We start from the raw sequence: 22,246 nt of genomic DNA, 5'->3' as shown, positions 1-22,246 counted from the left end.
GATTGGACAACACATAGAGAACGGTACAAACAATACAATCACGTCCTTGTCAAAAGGCCATGATGCTCACCAACTTCCACCAACCACCACGACCGCATGAGTGGGGAATATTATTGGTGGAGAACCTGACAAGGTGGTTGGTCACACACTCTCTCCTCCGGCTATAAATACCGCTAAACCTCCAAATGGTAAAGGAAATACTTTCTCCTACTATCACTATCAAATTATACTCTATCATACTATCAAGTACTGATCCTCACACCGGATGGTGGTTACGAGTATGGCTGGCAATTGGGTACCTGTTAAAGACACGATAAGACCTGTTAATCAAAAAAGTGTGATAGGTAAAAATAACTGAAATTAGTAGGCTAGACTCCCTCATTATCCCTTATTGGTACACAAAACTTAAAACTGTCTTATAGTCATGGCATATAAAGTAGTTAAACGAGTCGTATTCAAGTTTTATATTTGTGTCACACGCGTCGCCTCTTACCTGTTAAACCTGTTAAGACACGAATTGCCAGCCCTAGTTACGAGAGAATCCCCCCTCCCCCCCCCCCCCCCCCATTCCTCGTAACGAGCTCACGGTGTTCTGTTTTGCAGGTTACACTTGTCTGCGCCAAGAAGGTTTTATAACCCATCGTGTAGAATACTCATCCATTAACCACGGACTAACGTGTTAGACCTTGAGGGGCGGATTGGTGTTTCTTCATTGGCGCCATCCGTGCTTATAGCTAGAACAGTAACTCACTCCGTTCTTGACTCAGATGAGTGGCAAGACCACACCGAAGGAGGTTGGCCAAAAAGCCAACCTAGAAGGAAACGTCAAAAATCTGGACGTAGAGAATATGGGCGGAGGTCTCCTTAACGCCTCCACCGTTCACCCTACCATGACAAATAAACAACAAACAAAAGCGCGTTCCAAAGCAACTATGCCGCCAGACATCATGGTGTGGCTCGAGGCAGAACAACAAAAACTGAGAGACAAAGTACAAGAAAAAATGGCGTCCGTTGTGAAACCTAGATCACTGTTTGACACAGACTCTAGTAGCAAAGAAGAAGAAGAATCTGAAGAAAACTCGACACCCGGCTCGTGCGAAAACACCATTCGCCAAAACACCTGCTAAGCAAAACAGCAAAGAATGAGAAAAGTCTCAGCGGTCGAACCTAAAGGCAGACTCACGCCTAGACGACCCTGACTATGAAGAGAGCTGGAAAGGACCAGACGCCAGGAAATTAGTAAAGTACCACCCAGAAGCGGCGGTTGATTTTTCCAAACCATACCGGCCAACAACATTGGCGGGAAAATTAAAGTTCGTGGCAAGAATAGCCGAAGCTGAGCTACCAGAAAATCCCAAAATCCCGTCAACGGTGGGCCAATATGGTGGTATCTCAGATCCAGACGACCACTTGCAAACCTTCACGGCTGCGGGGTTAGCATCAGGGTGGACCATGCCGTTATGGTGCCATATCTTCGCGCTAACCCTGGAAGGAGCCGCTAGAGCATGGTTCGAAAGGTTTCCAGATAACCAAATTACAAGCTGGGAAGACCTAGTAAAAAAGTTCACTCAACAGTTTAGCCAGCAACGATGACACATCAGTGACCCAGCAGATATCCTGTATGTCGTCAGAAAAGATAACGAAACGCTTGAAGATTTCATCACTAGATTTAACCAAGAAGGCCTGAACATCGGCGGCGTAAGTGAAGAACTCCTACGGGCGGCCTTTTGCCAGAACGTAAAATGTGACGATCTTATACGTAACCTTACGGGCAGAGATGGGATGCCGCAACGATGGGACGATGTTATGACCGCGGCCAAAAGATACGCGCGGATGGAAAAAAGTTTGGGAAAAGAACTGGCAAAGAATGATGCCAGAAATGACATTAATAGGGCCCGCCAGGGCAAAAGAATGTCTTCCGTATGGTCAAGGTTGAACAGCGAAAGGGAGCCCACATTCGACCCATCCAAAACAAGACAGAAGAGGCAATCGAGTGCGCCCCAAGCAAACGGATCCAGGTGGACTCCGCTAACAAGAAGCCCAGCCCATATAATGTACAACGAAGGGATCCAGCTGAAGAAGCCAGCGCCAGTCAAGCAGGGGTCGAGCACAGATATGAAAAGTTATTGCGACTTTAATGAACAATATGGCCATACGACAAATCAGTGTATTAACTTGAAAGACGCGATCGAAGAGTGTGTCAAGAATGGCAAATTGGATCACCTTGTCAGAAACATACGATGGAAGTACAGACGCCCACCCCAAAGAGATGGCGGAAGACCAGAGAAGAAGATCAAAGATCTACACGCTAATATGATCTTGGGCAATGTTCAAAACAAGAAACGGAGAACAGAATGAGCGCCATGGAAAGAGGAACAAGTCATCTTCCCAAGAGTACGAGGAGGGGCGAACAAGAAAGCACCCTTAGTGATCACAGCCGTTTTCGGTAATTATAGGATGCCACGTTTCTTTGTTGACACGGGGGCAACGTCCAACATCATGTACCACCAGTGTTTCGACTTGGTAGACGAAGAAGATAAACGTCGGTTGACAGCAGTTAACGCCCCAATCACGGGGTTCAATCAAAGTATCGCATACCCGATGGGACAGCTAACATTCCCAGTCGAGCTAAGTGATGGGCTCCATTCTCGAACAGAAGATGTTGATTTCATAGTAATGGAAACTTCTCACCCACAATACGATATAATCTTTGGAAGAGAAGCCATCGGTGACTTCAACGCTACCCCCGTCAACAGCACATGGGATAGTCGGGGTACCAACCCCGACTGGGATAGCGATGATCCACGCCAACAAAGAATGTAACATGGAAGAGAGGAAAGCACCGAAAGTATAAAGAACGAGCAAGATCAGAGAAGTGGAAAAATGGGCACTCAACAAGAAATTCCCAGAACATAGCGTAACCATTGGACCAACTATCTCAGAAGAAGCGTGCGCGGCGCTCAAGAGCTTATTACTCAAGAACATCGATGTCTTCGCTTGGATCCCTGCAGACATGACGGGGGTCCCAAGAAGCAAAGCGGAACACGAGTTGAAAGTTAACCCAACTTTCGTCCCGGTGGTGCAGAAGCAAAGAAAGATGGGGCCAGAACAAGCAAAAGCCTGCGAAGAGCAAGTCCAACAACTGGTCGATGCAGGTATAATCCGAGAGATTCAATACCAAACATGGGTTGCCAACCCGGTAATGGTGCCCAAAGCAAACGGCCAATGGCGCATGTGTATTGATTTCAAAGATCTCAACAAAGCGTGCCCAAAAGACTGTTACCCCTTGCCAGAGATCGATCTTAAAGTTGACACACTGGTACCTTTTCAGTTCAAATGCTTTCTAGACGCTTACAAAGGGTATCATCAAATCCACATAGCGGCAAGAGACCAAGACAAAACGGCGTTCAGAACAAACAACGGAACATATTGTTATAAAATGATGCCATTCGGCCTCAAGAATGCCGGGTCTACTTACCAAAAGTTGATGGACAAAGAATTCAAACCTCAAATTGGAAGAAATTTGGAAGTCTACATGGATGATCTCGTCATCAAAAGCAAGACGGAAGAAACCATGTTGAAAGATATCGAGGAGACCTTCCAAACTCTAAGGTCGATAAGCATGAAGCTTAACCCAGGAAAATGCTCCTTTGGCATGGAGGAAGGAAATTTCCTGGGAGTAATCGTGACAAACGGTGGCTTCAAAGCCAACTCAGAAAATTGGAAGCCGTGCGAAAAATGCCATCGCCAAAATCGGTCAAACAAGTGCAAACGCTCAACGGGCGGTTAGTCGCGCTGAATAGATTTTTGTCTGGTCATGCTGAAAAATCATTCCCGTTCGTCTCAACCTTGAGAAACTGCCTCAAGAAATCTCAATTCAGATGGACGAAAGAAGCGGAAACAGCATTCCAAGAAATCAAGTCACGCATGGAAGAATTACCAACACTCACAGCCCCCAACGCTGGAGAACCATTAATAGTATACTTAGCGGCATCAGAAAGAACAGTCAGCGCAGTCTTGATGGTGGAAAGAAATGGTACTCAAACACCCATTTATTACATAAGCCGCACCCTGGCAGACGCAGAAACAAGATACCCCACCTTGGAAAAGTTGGTCTTATCCTTGGTCCAGACGGCGCAACGTTTAAGATGATACTTCCAGGGCCATCCAATACATGTTCTCACCAACCTTCGCTTACAAAGTGTACTGAGCAAGCCAGAATTGTCCGGGAGGCTTGCTAAATGGGCGATAGAATTGGGAGAATATGCCATTGAATACAAACCAAGGCTAGCAATCAAGGGCCAGGTTTTGGCTGATTTCATCGCAGAAATCCCTCAAGAAAAAGAGGAGGAATGCAAAAGAGAGATCGAAGCCCCTGTGGATCAAAAGAAAAATGAAGTCTGGAAGATGTTCACAGACAGAGCTTTTAACGACGAAGGCGCTGGAGCGAGCCTAAAGATAACCAACCCAGAAGGGCAACAATTCACGTATGCACTACACCTAGAATTCAAAAGCACAAACAACGAGGCAGAGTACGAAGCATTGTTGGCAGGGTTGAGAATCGCTAGAAAACTAGGGGCCCGCCATTTGGAAGCACATGTGGACTCCATGTTAGTGGCAAACCAAATTGAAGGATCGTATGATGCGAAGGACGACAAAATGGCATCATACCTAGCGCAAGCTAAGGCGCTAATGGCAACTTTTGCCACATGCAAGGTGAAACACATCAATAGAAGCGAGAACAAACAGGCTGACACCCTAAACAAACTTGCATCCGTTGGGTTCGAACACCTTGCAAAAGATGTCCGCATCGAAGTCCTAGCAATGCCTTCAATAATGAACAAAGAAATTCCCGTTTGCTCAGAAACAGGAAAAACTTGGATGACACCAATCATCAATTACCTCGCGAGAGGTATCTTGCCAGAAAAGAAAGCAGATGCGCGGAAGATCCGCCATAAAGCGTTGAATTACACAATCCAAGGGGATATCCTATATAGGCGATCATACTTGGGTCCACTTCTCAGATGCGTAGACCCGCAGGACACAAATTATCTGCTCAGAGAAATTCATAAAGGAATATGTGGCGTACACGCAGCTCCAAGAATGGTGGTGTGACGGGTGGTCCATGGGACAACCCTTAATTGATATAAAAGCCGTAAGAATTATGTTTTGAATAAGTTTATTTTGTGGAATTAGATAACTACGGTTTTGTTGGTGAATTTTAGTTTCAAAGATGGTTCCGGGGCTATTATGGTGGATACCGAGGCAACTGAATGGACCGAGAATGTGTGAGAGATTAAAAAATGAAGAAAACAAAGAGTTTTGGCTGAAGACCACCGTGACCCACGGTCCAAATAAAAAATTGAAACAGAAGCCACCGTACCGTGGCCTCTGACTGACACCGTAGCCTCAACCGTGACCCACGGTTCAACCGTGGGCCACGGTCCAAAATTTTCAGATCACCACCGTGACCCACGGTTCAACCGTGGGCCACGGTCCAACATTTCCAGAAGAAAACCGTGACCCACGGTTTGAACCGTGGGCCACGGTGCGCAGTCGTAACTGCTGTTTTATTATTATTTATTACTCGTTTTTGGCGAGACTTTTCATTATCTTTTCATCAAGAACTACCTAGGGGCGATTGGGAGAGAGCAAGAACGATATTTTGGTGATTCTAATCAATTGTTTGGGTTTATGATTTGCTTGAGTAACCTAATCGATATGGTGATGATTCAGACAATGTGTGGCTAGTCATCTTTATGTTCTCTTCCAGAGTAAGGTTTTCAATTAGATACTTGTGAATCGTTTATGTTAATTGTGGGATAGTCTTTTGATCTTATGAATATATTGTTTGGTGATTGTGAGTTTGTATTGTAATTGTTAGTATTGTTTGATTTCGTGTTCTTGACTATCCGTTCTTGGTGCCATAGGCAATCGAGATTTAGTAGAAGAGAATTAGGGTTGATAATACTAAACTGATTTTTGAGTGACAACCTTGCGTTTGTGTAATCCAAGTACTTAGTCCTCGTTTATCACAATCAATTGAATTTTCACAAAACTATATTCGTGTAGTTTGTTCCATAAATAAACGTTAACTTGATCTACATTGGAAACCTGAAATTGGGAGAGAGCATTGTTTCTTTTATTGTTTAAAAACTTGTTTAATTGCTTAAGTTCTTTTTATTAATCAAAACCAAACAACCAAAATACTTGATTTTAATATTTGCATTTAGTTTAATTTAGATTAATTATCAAACTACTAAGTAACGCATATTCCACAAAACTCCTTGTGTTCGATACCCGCTAACCGCTATCTAATTAGTTGTATTCGGTTTATTTTTGAGTGAGTCTTCGACCTCACGTCAAATTTTGGCGCCGCTGCCGGGGAGTAGTGCGCAACGTGTGTTAGTTTTAGTAGTTTTTGTTTGTTATTTTCGGGTTTACGCTGGTTGTGTTAGTGTGCAGGTACCTACAGGTGTATGCATACTAGAGGCTCTAACAGGTAATCACCGCTAGTAATCGATCCCGAGATTGACAAAACACTCTGAAGAAACCGAGTCTTATTTAGGGAGAATAAGCTTCTTGTTTCTCCAACAGCATCAAACAATATGGATTCACCAGTTCCCACTTCGGGTCAACCAGCCCCGACTACACCTCCACCAAATCCACCTCCACCAATCACTACTACTACATCAAGTGATCAACCACCAATCATAACCGAACATATACCTATGCAACATCATCTACATTGCCACCTATCACCAACCTTTTTCCTCAATTTGGTACGTCATCATCATCTCAACGATATCAACCACCACCATTTCAACAATCACAATCAAACTACCAATACCAACCCCAACCCCAACCGTTTATGCCACATTCAAGAACACAAGGTGACGGATTCGGATATGGGTTTGACAGTGAATTTGATGGGTATGAAGATGAAGGTAACTACATGGGAGGTGATGGAGGAAAGATGGTAAATCCGGGAACTTTCGGTTATGGTCAATGGCAACAACCACCGGTTATTCAAGAGGTTAATCGACAGCAACAACCACCGGCGGTTGTTCAACAACAAGCTCAACCATCGGTTCAACAACAAGTTCAACAACAACCACCGGTTGTCGTTAATCAAGTTCAACCGCCACCGGTTATTCAACAACTGCAAGGGCAACCTCAAGATCAACAATTCCAACCACAAATGCTCCAACCACAGTTTCAACAACAATATGCGCAGCCAAGGCCCGTTTATAGGCAAATGGGTCAACCGAGAGTACCGATGGGTGTACCAAGAAGGCATGCAAGAGAGATGGTAAGGGGGATTGAAGCCCATTTCCGACCAATTATTACTAATAATCCGTCTCCGGTAGTTATCCCGCACAATCAACAAGGGAGGACATTTGAAGTGCGAACCAATGCACTCCAAAGTCTACCTAAGTATATGGGGCTAGCAACGGAAGAACCATACTTTCATTTGGAGGCATATGACTCCATGTGCAACACAATTGGGGGTCAATTTTTTTCGGCGGATGAGGTAAAGTTGGTTCTTTTTCAATTTTCTTTGGAAGATAAAGCAAAGAGATGGTTTTACACTTTGCCTTCCGCATTAATTTATACTTGGGCCGAAATGCAACAAAGATTTTTAGAAGAATTTTACACGGCCCAAAAGACTAATTATGCGAGAAGGAGTTTGAGATCTTTCCAACAACAATCGGGCGAAATGTTTCACGATGCGTTTGAACGGTTTAATATGATGATCAAGAATTGTCCGCATCATGGTATTGCTCTTTGGGAGTTATTGAATGCATTTCATGAGTGGTTGATCACGGAAGATGAACAAAACTTAATGTCGATTACAAACGGGTCATTTGGTACAAACTATGAACAAGATGATTGGGCATATTTGGAACAAATGGCGGTTACATCGAAGAGAAAAGCTCAAACCGGAAGAAGGGCAAGACCGGCAATTGGTAGATCGCACGTGCAAGCGGTGGAAGAAGAAAATGTACAAACCACCAATCAGGTAATCAATGTTTGTACAAATTGTAATGAGTTGGGCCATGCGGCGGAGGTGTGTGTGGTTGGTCAAGCACCGGTAGAAGAGGTAAATGCACTTCAAGGGGGAGGTGGTAGGAATTACAACATGAACTCCAACACCTACCACCCCGGGTTGAGAAATCACCCGAATTTTCGATTTGGAAACCCGGCTACTCAAGCCAACCCGAATTTTCAAAGAAGTCAAAACAATTACGTTCCTCGTCAACAATATAATAATCAAGGTAATTATCATGGCGGGAATAATCAAGGATTTCAAGGTCAAAGCGGGTCAACGGGTCAAAGTTCATCGGGTGGAAACGAGGTGATGGACATGTTGAAGTTGATGCAACAAGATATGCAACGAAGAAATCAACTTGATGAAGTGAGAATGCAAAAGGATGAGGTTAGAGACAAGGCCATCCAAGCGTTGACCACACAAATGGGTCAACTTGCAACCGAAGTGTCGGATTTGAAGAAGAATAAAGGCCAATTGCCAAGCGACACAAAGGTAAATCCTTCTCATAACTCTTCTCGTAATGTTCCTATTAACCATGTGAGTGTTTTAAGAAGTGGTAAAGAATATAAAAAAGATTTATCACCGGGTGTGGTTGATGGGGAAGTTGAGGATGTTACGGGTAACGAAAGTGATGATGATGAAATAGTAATAACTAAACCCACTAAACATGTCACTTTTGAAAAACCGTTACAAAATCCGGGTCAAACTTCAAATTTAAAAGATAAAGATAAGGAAGTAGAACCAAAGGTGGTTCCATTTCCTTCAGCTTTACTTGACCCGGGTAAGAAAAATATAATTTCAAGAAGGGGTCCTCAAAAAGAAGAGATGTGGGAGGTCTTTAAGCAAGTAAAAGTAAATTTACCCTTACTTGAAGCAATAAAGCAAGTACCCGCTTACGGAAAATTTTTAAAAGAATTATGCACTCAAAAGAGGCAACAAAAAGTGCCTTTAAGAGTGGATTTAACTGAGCGGGTAAGTGCGGTTTTAAAAGGAGATCTTCCTCCTAAGCTTCAAGATCCGGGAACGCCTTTAATTAACATTCAAGTAGGCGATTTTCAAATGTCTAAGGCGTTACTCGATCTTGGAGCCGGAGTAAGTATTTTACCGGGGGGTTTATATGACCAATACGATTTTGGTCCTTTAAAACGAGTCTAGACAACGGTTGTGTTAGCCGATTTGTCTCATAAACTCCCCCGAGGAATTGTGAGGGATGTGATAGTAAAAGTTGAAGAATTTTACTATCCGGTTGACTTTTTGGTCTTAGACTACTCATCGGTTGACTCGACCCAACAACAAAATGTTATATTGGGTCGACCGTTTTTAAACACCGCTCATGCTATTATTGACTGTCGATCGGGCACAGTTGATATGGCTTTTGGAAATCGGAAAATGAGATTAAATGTGTTCACTAACGGATCTAATGCTTTATGTGGTGATGAGTGTTTTATGGCAGATATAGTTGACACGTGTGAACCGCACGATTATGAGGACGATGCTTTGGAAGCATGTATTTGTGATTTTTCTGAACAGGTACATCTTTGTGCATTGAGGATGGAAGAGAAAAATCAAGACGTGTTGGCGGTTAAAGAAGGAAGACCACCATGGACTCATCAAATTGAAAATCTACCAGCTGTGATAGATTCGGGTACAAAACCGTCATTGGAAAGTCCACCAAAGTTGGAATTGAAGGATTTGCCAAGCCATTTGAAGTATGCATTTTTGGGGGATAATGACACATTACCGGTCATTATTGCATCCAATTTGGAAGAGACGCAAGAACAACAATTATTGAAGGTGTTGAAGGCAAACAAGGCGGCCATAGGTTGGACAATTGCTGATTTAAAAGGCATTAGTCCATCTATAGTTATGCACAAAATCATCACCAATGAGGAGGCAAAACCAACCCGAGAGACTCAAAGAAGGTTGAATCCCAATTTGAGAGAAGTTGTGAAGCAAGAGGTAATCAAGTGGTTGGATGCGGGAATCATCTATCCTATCTCGGATAGCGCATGGGTAAGTCCTACACAGGTGGTACCGAAAAAAGCAGGTATACAGGTAATTAAAGATGAAAGCGGTGAACAAATCGCCACCCGACCGGTCACCGGGTGGCGAGTTTGCATTGATTATCGCAAATTAAATGCCGCTACATCTAAAGACCATTTTCCATTACCTTTTATTGATCAAATTATTGAAAAATTATCGGGTCAAAAGTATTACTGTTTTTTGGATGGGTACTCGGGTTATAACCAAATTGCCATTCACCCGGATGACCAACACAAGACTACTTTCACCTGTCCGTATGGCACTTTTGCTTTTCGGCGAATGCCATTCGGTTTGTGTAATGCCCCGGCCACATTCCAACGTTGTATGATGAGTATTTTTTCGGATATGGTCAGGGAATCACTCGAGGTATTTATGGATGATTTTTCCATTTTTGGCCCAACTTATGAAAATTGTCTCAATGAATTAGAAAAAGTTTTAAAAAGATGTGTTGAGACAAATTTAGTTCTAAGTTGGGAGAAAAGTCATTTCATGATGCAAGAGGGGATCGTGTTGGGTCATGTGATTTCGGAAAGGAGAATGGAAGTGGACAAGGCAAAAGTCCGGGTAATATCATCTTTACCTCCACCTAAAAACATTAAAGGGGTAAGGTCATTTTTGGGGCATGCGGGTTTTTATAGAAGATTTATTAAAGGCTTTAGTGTAATCACAAAACCTTTATGTAATTTATTGTTAAAAGATGTTCCTTTTAACTTTACTAATGAATGTTTGCAAGCATTTAATGTTTTGAAGGAAAAGTTGGTGGAAGCTCCCATTTTACAACCACCGGATTGGTCTTAGCCGTTTGAGATTATGTGTGATGCTAGTGATACTACTATCGGAGCGGTATTGGGTCAACGAGTTGATAAAAAACCGGTGGTCATTTATTATGCAAGTAAAACTTTATCCGAAGCACAACTTAACTACACCACCACCGAAAAAGAATTGCTTGCGGTGGTTTATGCTTTGGATAAGTTTCGCTCGTATATTTGGGGGAGTAAGGTGATCGTGTATTCGGATCATAGCGCGGTTCGATATTTGATGGAGAAGAAGGATGCAAAAGCACGTTTAATTCGATGGGTATTACTTTTGCAAGAGTTTGACTTAGAGGTTCGGGATAAAAAAGGGTGTGAAAATGTCGTGGCGGATCACCTATCCCGAATTCCATTGGAGGGTGTTGATGATCCATTGGAGATAAACGAACGGTTTCCCGATGAGCAATTATTAGCCGTGTCGACCACACCATGGTATGCCCATTTTGTGAATTACTTAGCAACGGGATCTATTCCAAGTCATTGGGTGAAGAAAAGAAAACAACGGTTCATGGCCCAAGTGAAGCAATATATTTGGGATGAACCGGACTTGTTCAAAATTGGTTCGGATCAAATAATAAGGAGGTGTATCCCCGATTCTGAGGTATGGGAAGTTTTGGCTCATGCACATGCATCGGCGTGTGGAGGTCATTTTAGTGGTCAAAAGACGGGTTACCGGGTGCTCCAATGTGGGTTTTATTGGCCCACCATTTTTAAAGATTCAAGTGCGTATGCCCGATATTGTTTAAATTGTCAAAATTTGGGTAGTATTTCAAAACGGGATGAAATGCCATTGCAACCGATTTTGGTGTTAGAGATTTTCGACGTATGGGGAATTGACTTTATGGGCCCGTTTCCAAACTCGAATGGATTTTTGTATATTTTGTTTGCGGTTGACTATGTGTCCAAGTGGGTAGAAGCGATAGCAACAAGAACGAATGACCATTCGGTAGTTTGTAAATTTGTTCAATCAAACATTTTTTTCTCGGTTTGGCATTCCGCGGGTTATTATTAGTGATGGTGGGTCACATTTCAAGAATTTCAACTTTGGGAAACTTCTAAAAAGGTACAGTGTGAATCACCGAATTGCTACTCCTTATCATCCACAAACAAGTGGACAAGTCAAAGTGTCTAATCGCCAAATCAAAGAAATTTTGATGAAGACGGTGCGGGTCGATAGGAAGGATTGGTCTTCTAAGTTGAATGCTGCATTATGGGCATATCGGACCGCTTACAAAACTCCTATTGGCACGACTCCTTATCGGTTAGTTTATGGGAAAGGGTGCCATTTACCAATGGAATTGGCACATAAGGCGTTTTGGGCGATCAAGAATGTTAATGCGGATTATAAGGAAGCGGGTGAGTTAAGAAAGTTGAAGTTGAATGAGATTGAGGAAATTCGGGATGAAGCGTATGAATGTGCTTCCGCATATAAAGACAAACTAAAAAAGGTCCATGATGCAAAGTTGAGAAAACGGACTTTTGAAGTGGGTCAAAAGGTGTGGTTGTACAACTCAAGGTTGAAGTTGTTTCCGGGTAAGTTAAAGAGCAAGTGGATGGGCCCATATGTCATCACAAAAGTTGGTCAATTTGGTGATGTGGAGATAGAAGATGTCCAAGAACAAACGAAACAAGTGGTGAACGGTCAACGACTTAAACCTTACTTGGAAGGAAAGGACATCAATATGCTCGATGTGGACCGGGTGAGTTATTTGTTACGCTCACCGGATGAGGAAACGAACTAAATGGTCAAGGTATGTTGTATATTTTAGTTAGGGTAATTTAGATTTTATTTAACTTTGGTTTAAAAAAAAATTAATTAGGTGAACCGTGTGTCACGGTCGGACCGTGTGACCGTGAGCCACGGTTCGGCGAAAATAATTACGGGGAGCCGGGTTTTTAGGTTAAATAAAGAATTAAAATTAACATTTACAACAAATCTACACCACATAAATCACCTAACTTCATTATTTACTCCATCTTTCATCTTCTTCTTCCTAAAAACCCACCTTCACAAACCCTAACTCTCATCTTCAAACTCTCATAACTTTTTCAAATCTCTACCAAATCAAACGATTTTTGAGTCTATTTTGGCTAAAATTTCACAAGGATTTCGAATATACCCTTGAAATTGAAAGAATCTCCTGTTTGGTTGGTCGATTTTGGACATTAAGTGTCTGAAAAGTTTTGAAATTTTTGGGCTTTTGGTTTAGTTTGAAGCTTTCTTCACATTCAACAACACAAAGGTATGAATTTCTTGTCATTATTGATGGTACATTGTGTTGAAGTTGTAAGTTTGAATGTTTATAGGTACCCACTTGCTTGTTTGAGTAATGAGTATAATGATTGTATGGTATGGTTGTGGATAATTAACAATTGTTACAAAAATATGTTGTTATATTGATTAATTGGAAATTATTGGTTGAAGCAAGTGTGAAATTTTTGGCCAATTAATTAGCAAGTAATTATCCACAACCATAATAACAAGCAAGTGTGGGGATGAGGCTGTTTATCTAACTTGGTTTGGATGGGTTGTTTGTTGTGTGTAGATGGGTAGAACGGCAGATAAGGGTAAGTCAAAGGCATCAACTTCGAGTGGTCGGGCAGCCCAGTTAAAGAGGCAAAGAATGCAAGAAGAGCAAGCGAATGTTCCGGTACAAACAATGAAACCCACTTGGAGGGGTGGGGGGTTGACAAAGTACCCATTGGAATGGCAAGCGGAGTTGTTTGTTGATAAAATGGCTACGTTAAAACACCAATTTCATGGATTTATGTGTGAGAGTGAGGTAAACGATCCAGGGTTTGAAGTTTTTGGTATAGTCGACAAGTTTAAAGCTTTGGGTTGGGAAGCGGCGTTAAAGTGTTATGATGAGGAAACGAACACTTTGTACGACCAAGAGATTGAAGAATGGGTATCTACGTTACGATGTCCTCCCTACAAAAAGGGGAACGAGATGAAGTTAATTGGGACGGTAGGAGGTCATGAAGTAGTGATGTCATTTGATTCACTTGATGAGATTGCACTTTTTGACACTAAGCCAAGTAAGTCATATGTCTACCCCTCTTCCCAAGAGTTATTCGATTGCCCCGAAAAACACCCTAAATGGCACGACATGGTAGATAAAGTGATTAAAGCAAGAGTCAATAATAGTGATACGATTTTGAGAAAAAATTTGAAGATTGAGGCAAAGTTATTGATGTCTATCTGCTTGCACAATGTGATGCCTCGTCGGGGGGACATTTCAGTAGTGAGGAATAGTGATGTTCCTATTTTGTATGCACTGATGTGTGGAAAGCCTCTTATTTCTTTTCGCTATCTTGTCATGCAAAATATTTGGATTAGTCGAGAAAGTAATAAGCGGAAGTTAATTCCGCATTGTCGACTGATTACAGCCTTGTTAAAGAATCATGGTGTGATTACTGATGAGTCGGTTGGAACACCAAAGGTACTTAAAGAGTTTATATTGAAAGATTTGTCGGGTTGTGATTACTCACAAACCGATAGGCATCACTTGCTTGTGCTTGATAATGTGAGATGGAAATTTTTAAGGGAGGATGTTGAAGAGGATGATGATGATGAGGATGAGGTGATAGAAGAGTTAAGTGAGCCCGAGTACATGGAGGTGGGCGGTGGTAGTAGTTCCCAACAAGGGGGTTGGGACTTTTCGGATGGTTACAATTCTTACGGGAACAATTGGGCCCATGTGGGGTCGATGAATGAAGTGGTGGAGAGGCATAGGCCCTCCACATATGAAAACTGGTCAGATGAGTCGCGTTCATTGTTCGATCATCAGACGTTTATGGGAGCTTATGCTGAACGGGCTGCGAAAGAGAGGCATGATCGGTTAGAGATGTGGAACCGCAACAATGCGTATGGGCGTGAGCATGAAATGAATATGAGATATTTGGATGATCGTAATAGGAGGATGCATGAACAGTGGCATGCTGGTGTGCCGGTTGTAGCGGATCCACAAGTCGTGGATTATACGACTCTTCCTCCGTTTGACGGTTCGGTACGATATCCCGAACCGCCACTTCATCATTCAATGTGGATCGATCCAATGCAATCAATGGCACCTCCACCACCACAAGGAGAAGGAAGCAGCGGCGGTGATGGGGCATTTAATTTTGGCCAATTCCACGATTTCATGACATCTATTTTCGGGCCGGGCCACCCGCCATACAACTGATCGAACCGCATGAATCCAGGTGAACCCCGTTTTGTATATTATGTATAATTGTTTTTACCTTTGTTTTCAGTTAATTTTGGGTGGATGGGTGGTGGATGGAATACTTTTGATTAAGTATTAAGGGATTGTGTTGGAATGAAGGTGGTGTTTAATTAGTGGTTTGTTTTTATTTTTCTTAAAACCGTACATTGGGGACAATGTATCCCAAGTGTGGGGATGAGGAAAATTTTCCTTTATTTTTGTTTGCTTTGAAAAAAAAAATTTGAAAAAAAAAATAAATAATAAAAAATAGAAAAATGAAGAAAAAGTTTAAAATGTTTTAAAAGAATTGGAAAGTGGTAAGATGGCGGGGTGAAGTTTTGGGTCCCTTTTCATGGTCACAATTCCTTAAGTTATATGTGCCTAGTTGCTTTTAAAAAAAGAAAAGAAAATTAAAATGGACCGTTTAGAGGGGATAACGAGTCAAGGGGACGGGTATACATGTTTCATATCGGCAGCCCATTATTCCAGACATATTGTGAGATGGCCCCTATACTTAATACACATATTATATAATAGATATGAAACATGTCTTAAACCATTGATTGAGGGAAACCGGTATGTTTTACAGACTTAGAACTTGCTTGTCACATGCTTATCGAGATCTTAATACCACCATCTGTATGGAGATTAGGATTTTAGAAAACCTTTACATACACTTTTCCTCCACTAAATAAATTTCCTTACCCGACATAATCCCCTTAGGAGCCCGTTTTGACCTCATTCCTGTTTATTTGTTAAACCAAACATTACACACCATTTCAGCTTTGGCCTTCATTATATTTTAACCTGTGTGATGAAATCCAGTTCGTTATCGAGTTGTATATAGTCAGTTGTTGAGTCAGTTGTTGAGCATACTACACAATGTATGTATGTCTCGGTTGGGTTGTAAATATGTGTTTGTCAGAGTTGTATAATTGTTTGATTCAGTGTATTGTCTATCAGTAAAAAAAAAAATCCAAAAAGAGAGTTCGTTCTTATTCAGTTATGTAATTAGCAGTCTGTTTATATTTGATTAGTTGTTTGGGTATTTGTAAACTGGGTTTCATTCACCTTAGTCACTAAATATGTCTATTTCGCACCCAACCTAAGCCTCAGAAAAACCCTAATCCTAGTCTTTATGCAACCGGTGGGTAATGGGTGGAGATAAGACTGGCCTGCAAGCTTATTAAATTGTAACTCATACTTGGTTTTTGAGGGCAGAGACATATACTGGCACATTTTTTTTTGCTAGTCCAGATATTAAACCGAGAAGAGTGTTGATAGTGTGAGAGGTATGAACATGTATACTCGTTTAGGCGGTTCCATAAGTTTTAAATGGTAACATCAAATTATTTGGTGGGTTATCAACTTTGATCTAGTGCACCCGATAAAAAAACAAAGGAATAGGGTATGACTTGGGACTTTAACTGAACCGGACTTGTGGTAAGATTGGTGGAAACAAGTTGAATGTAATCGAAAGTTGTTTTGAGATGTTGCTTGAGGACAAGCAACGTGTAAGTGTGGGAATGTGACGGGTGGTCCATGGGACAACCCTTAAATGATATAAAAGCCGTAAGAATTATGTTTTGAATAAGTTTATTTTGTGGAATTAGATAACTACGGTTTTGTTGGTGAATTGTAGGTTCAAAGATGGTTCCGGGGCTATTATGGTGGATACCGAGGCAACCGAATGGACCGAGAATGTGTGAGAGATTAAAAAATGAAGAAAACAAAGAGTTTTGGCTGAAGACCACCGTGACCCACGGTCCAACCGTGGGCCACGGTCCAAATAAAAAAGTGAAACAGAAGCCACCGTACCGTGGCCTCTGACTGACACCATAGCCTCAACCGTGACCCACGGTTCAACCGTGGGCCACGGTCCAAAATTTTCAGATCACCACCGTGACCCACGGTTCAACCGTGGGCCACGGTCCAACATTTCCAGAAGAAAACCGTGACCCACGGTTTGAACCGTGGGCCACGGTGCGCAGTCGTAACTGCTGTTTTATTATTATTTATTACTCGTTTTTGGCGAGACTTTTCATTATCTTTTCATCAAGAACTACCTAGGGGCGATTGGGAGAGAGCAAGAACGATATTTTGGTGATTCTAATCAATTGTTTGGGTTTATGATTTGCTTGATTAACCTAATCGATATGGTGATGATTCAGACAATGTGTGGCTAGTCATCTTTATGTTCTCTTCCAAAGTAAGGTTTTCAATTAGATACTTGTGAATCGTTTATGTTAATTGTGGGATAGTCTTTTGATCTTATGAATATATTGTTTGGTGATTGTGAGTTTGTATTGTAATTGTTAGTATTGTTTGATTTCGTGTTCTTGACTATCCGTTCTTGGTGCCATAGGCAATCGAGATTTAGTAGAAGAGAATTAGGGTTGATAAAACTAAACTGATTTTTGAGTGACAACCTTGCGTTTGTGTAATCCAAGTACTTAGTCCTCGTTTATCACAATCAATTGAATTTTCACAAAACTATATTCGTGTAGTTTGTTCCATAAATAAACGTTAACTTGATCTACATTGGAAACCTGAAATTGGGAGAGAGCATTTTTTCTCTTACTGTTTAAAAACTTGTTTAATTGCTTAAGTTCTTTTTATTAATCAAAACCAAACAACCAAAATACTTGATTTTAATATTTGCATTTAGTTTAATTTAGATTAATTATCAAACTACTAAGTAACGCATATTCCACAAAACTCCCTGTGTTCGATACCCGCTTACCGCTATCTAATTAGTTGTATTCGGTTTATTTTTTGAGTGAGTCTTCGACCTCACGTCATGGTGGAGAAAATCATGAATACGGGATACTATTGGCCAGGCATGCATGTTGACGCCGAGAAAGAGTTGAGAAAATGCAACGCCTGTCAACGCCACGCACCAAACACCCTGCGACCAAAAAACGACATGATATCAGTAACAGTTTCTTGGCCATTTCAAAAATGGGCAATTGATATAACTGGACCATTTCCAGAGGCGCCAGGCCGCGTCAAATTTCTGATAATTGCAATCGATTACTTCACAAAGTGGATCGAAGCAAAGCCGGTAGCAACAATCAACGCAACCAACATCAAGAAGTTCATCTGGGAATTCATAATCTGTCGCTTTGGATTACCCATGAATTTGGTCAGCGACAATGGAGCACAATTTGCTGAACAACATATCCAAAAATGGTTAAAAGAGCTCAATGTCACGCTGACGTTCACCTCCGTGGCTCACCCACAAGGGAATGGTGAAGTGGAACACGCCAATAGAACAATCGTGGACAGAATCAAGAAAAGATTGGCAAACCACAAATTAGGATGGGTCGATCAGCTACCTCACGTACTATGGGCCATAAGAACGCACAAAAACACAAGTAATGCAGAAACGCCGTTCAGCCTAACCTATGGTACCGAAGCAATGATCCCCTCCGAAGTCGGCGTTCCATCACCAAGAATCACAATACCAAAGGACAACGACGCAGAAAGGAGGTTAGACTTAATGCTTCTCGAAGAACGACGAGAGTTGGCTGCAATAAGAGAGCAAAATTACAAGCGCCAGCTACAAAAGTATTACAACGCCAAAGTGAAAATATGTGAGTTCAATGTCGGAGATTACATTCTCCGCAACAACGAGGCATCAAGAGCACAACCACAAGGCAAACTAGCGCCATCTTGGGAAGGCCCATACCAAATCAAGGAAGTATTGGGAAAAAGGCGCCTACACTCTGATGCACCTTGATGGCTCAGCGATTCCTAGAACATGGAACGCAGCACAATTGCGAAAGTGTTATATGTAACTCGATTCCTATTGTAAAAACAAGCCAAGGGTCAAATCTGAATGGAAACGATACTCCGCATTTCACAAAACAAACCTTTTCATTTATAGACAAAAATTTACAAGCGAGCACTTACGCCCGCACACAAAAAAAACAGAAATACATGACAAGAACAAACATAGAAAACCTAATCTACATCGTTGATACTCTTCCCAGAGTCAACGACAGCGTCATCTCCTTGACCGCCAGCAGGAGCGGCGGAAGGTCCAGCTTGCGAAGGCTCAAGCAAATTCCTCAACAGTTGCACGCCATTTTCTTCCTTAGCATACTGAGCAACTTGGGAAAGAATAGGAAACGTAAGAGAATCATATTCCATCTCAGCAACGGAATACTCCTTTTCCACATCAATGGCGTGAAGAGCGTGGGCCTCAAGGGGGAGGTTGTCACGCATATGCGTGATAGCATCCTCAAATCCAGCCTTGTAACCAAGATGTTGGGAAGCATTAACAAGGGTTCCAACGCAACGCGTCAAATCATCATCGCTAATGATGCATTGAGCAACCTGCAAAAAAAAAAAAAAAAAAAAACATCAAAAGAAGGAGTAAGAAAGGAAGCAAAAAAGCGGAGTAATACCTTGCAAATAGCATGCTTCAACAACCAATCGCGGTCGGCAGCAGCAGCGGCACGCTCAGAAGTCAAGACTTTAATGGTCTCTTCATTGGAAACCAACGTGTCAGCTAACTTACCTGCATCCGCCTTCCTCACCGCGGCTTCCGTCTCCAACTCTTCAATGCGTTTGCGAATATCAGCGTTTTCACTCTCGAGTCGAGCGGAAGCCTCCTTGGCAGCAACAGCGCGGCTGCGTGCGTCCGCGAGATCAGCGTTAGACTTCTTGCACGCAGCCTCAAACTCCTTATAGCGGGCGGCGCGGTCGCGGACAGACTCCGCCAGGTCCGCCTCAGCCTTAGCCAATTTCGCCTCAGCATCGCTTAAAGCTTGGCGATGATCAGACGATTCTTTATCCGCTTTCCAAGCGCCGGCCTCAGCATCTTTCACCAATTGTTCCATCTCACTTATGCGAACACTGGCATTAATCTTGTCCTCATGAAGGGCACGGTTCTCGCGCAGCAACTCCGCAAAACAAGAGAACGCTTGGACTGGGTGAAAATCGGCGTCGGAGTACAAACTACTCCGGGACTGGATTTTACGAGCGATGCGCTCACCAGAAGGAACCGCATACTCCAAAAATTCAGAGCAAGTGGCAGGATCTTCAAAATTGGCGCCACAGTTAACCTTCCACCGAGGGCGAAAAACTTGGCTTGCCTCCATGGAGTCGCGGGGGTCCATATCCACATCTAGCACACCCCCACTCAAGCATCCACTCAACCCGCCACTGCTACTGCCTGGGATTTCAAAAAATTTACCCTGCACCGTCGCACCAAGGCGAAATGGAGGCAACGGCACAGCTTCATCACCATCAAGAATTAAAGTCTTGTCTGGTGAGGACTGTCTTGATTTCAAAAAATCAGCAATAAGAATCCCGCTGATTCAAGACTAACCTTAGGCGATTCGTCCACAATCGCCTTCATCGGTTGCACAGATGAAGCAGGTAGTGCAACAACGGGAATTGACCCAGTCGGCGCACGTACAGTCGTCACAATAGTTTCAGCCTCAGACGGGCCAACCACACCCGCCATCATTGGCAAACTCAGCATCTGTACAGTAGGCCCAGCCTCAGACAAGCTGCCAACACTTGTCATCATCGGCAGACTGGAAAAAAGAGCCGCCAAAGAAGATACAACGCCAGAAGTGGCGGGAAAAACAGTCGATGAAGAAATCGCCAGCACGCCTGAAATGAGTTAACGACTTTAGAAAAGGTTAAGCTCAGACAAAAGAAAGAATAGTAAAATTTATACCTGACGATTTGACAAGACCACGTTTGACAAACCCGCCAAGACGAGGTTTCATGACGGCGCAGAGCATCTCTTCATCATCTTCATTAATCACAGGGGTGGGACCCAAATGGTGTGGAACAGTGAACGCACCACCCGCTAAAGAAGAAGAGGAGGAAGATGGACCGGTAGATACGAAATTCGTATCCACAACGGTTCCAGAAGCTGCAGCTACAGAAAACACATCAGTCGCCACCAAAATTGGAGTGGCAACCGTTGTGGTTAGTGCAGACACAGCAACCACAGGCTGTGAAGATGTTGGCGAGGAGCAGCCAACAGAAACCTGTGCGGAGGTGGTTGGGGAAGACGCCATGCTGGCACTCAAACCAAGTGCCTCAAGCAATGAAGCGGAAGAAGACACCGGAGCCCCAAAGGGAACGGTGGAGATCATGACGACATCGTCGTCATCATCCACGGCGTCTCTTGCGGCGGCGTCTATCGGAGACGCAACCGTCTCCCCACCACTGCGTTGTACCCCCTACCACTGCACTTAGGAAGGCGCACAACGTTAGATCGTCAACCTGTAAAAGAGAATGAAACGTTAGCAAAATAAGCAAAGTAAAGTGATTAAAGCAGCTGAACTTACCACTCTGAAGGGTAACAGAGCTTGGAGGTGGCAGCGGCCGCGAGGCGGATGATTGCCCCATAGGAAGAGGAAACACAAAGTTTCGAGCGGTCCGAGTAAGGATCGGCTCCTCAAGGGGACCTAACTCCCTCCGCCCTAACATCTTAACGCCCTTAGGCGCAGGTTGTAGGAGGAGCATGCGATCGTCCACCTCTGAAAATAAACAATTTAGGATACTGCTAAATAGAATATACATCAGAGAAAAAGCAAAGAAAACACTAACCTTGACCGCCATTAAGAATTACCGGTACAAAAGCCGCATTATCCCAGATCCGACTCATGCCGAATAACACCAACGCGCGCTCCGAATAATAACGGGGCGGAGACAGGCTAGCCTGCGAAGTGGTGAACCAGTCCGAACCAGAATAAGGAGCCACTTTCGGCTCAGGAAGCTCCTTTACATCCGTAAAGAACATGGAATTCGGCACCACACGAGCATACACGTAGAAGAACAAACTCTTCCACTCATGCAAACTGGGTGGCGCATCTAGGGCAATAGCCTTTGCACCAGGGCGGGTATGTAAGTTATACCATCCCTGGGCGAAACGCCACCGGTAAAAAGCTGATAACCTATCAGCCGTCGGAGTAATACCGAGGCAATGACAGGTATATTCGAAATGGCGAAGGCGAGCCATTCCGAACGGATGAATCTGGCTGAGATGCAGCCCAAAAACACTCAGAACATCCACCAAAAACCGGGTAAGGGGAAAACGGAGATTGCCCAAAAAGAAATACTCCCGGTACACGACAATCTTGCCGATAGGAGCCTCTCGA

General features: G+C 43.0%; 1 protein-coding gene across 1 annotated transcript; it reads left to right on the top strand.

Moving 5' to 3' along the window:
* The first annotated feature begins 3,013 nt into the window (after positions 1–3,013).
* Positions 3,014–5,292, top strand: LOC143584238 (uncharacterized). Its single transcript, XM_077066356.1, has 4 exons — positions 3,014–3,199; positions 3,332–3,785; positions 4,220–5,109; positions 5,197–5,292. Exons 1-4 carry the CDS (start codon positions 3,014–3,016, stop codon positions 5,290–5,292), a joined length of 1,626 nt encoding a protein of 541 aa, XP_076922471.1.
* The last annotated feature ends 16,954 nt before the right edge of the window (positions 5,293–22,246 follow it).

The sequence above is a fragment of the Bidens hawaiensis genome, unplaced genomic scaffold (assembly GCF_021521415.1).
Source record: "Bidens hawaiensis isolate Kalapana, Puna unplaced genomic scaffold, B.hawaiensis_p1.1 tig00000190_1, whole genome shotgun sequence".
Classification (NCBI taxonomy): Eukaryota; Viridiplantae; Streptophyta; class Magnoliopsida; order Asterales; family Asteraceae; genus Bidens; species Bidens hawaiensis.
The sequence above is the reverse complement of the archived record's forward strand: the minus strand, read 5'-3'. Positions and strand labels throughout refer to the sequence as shown.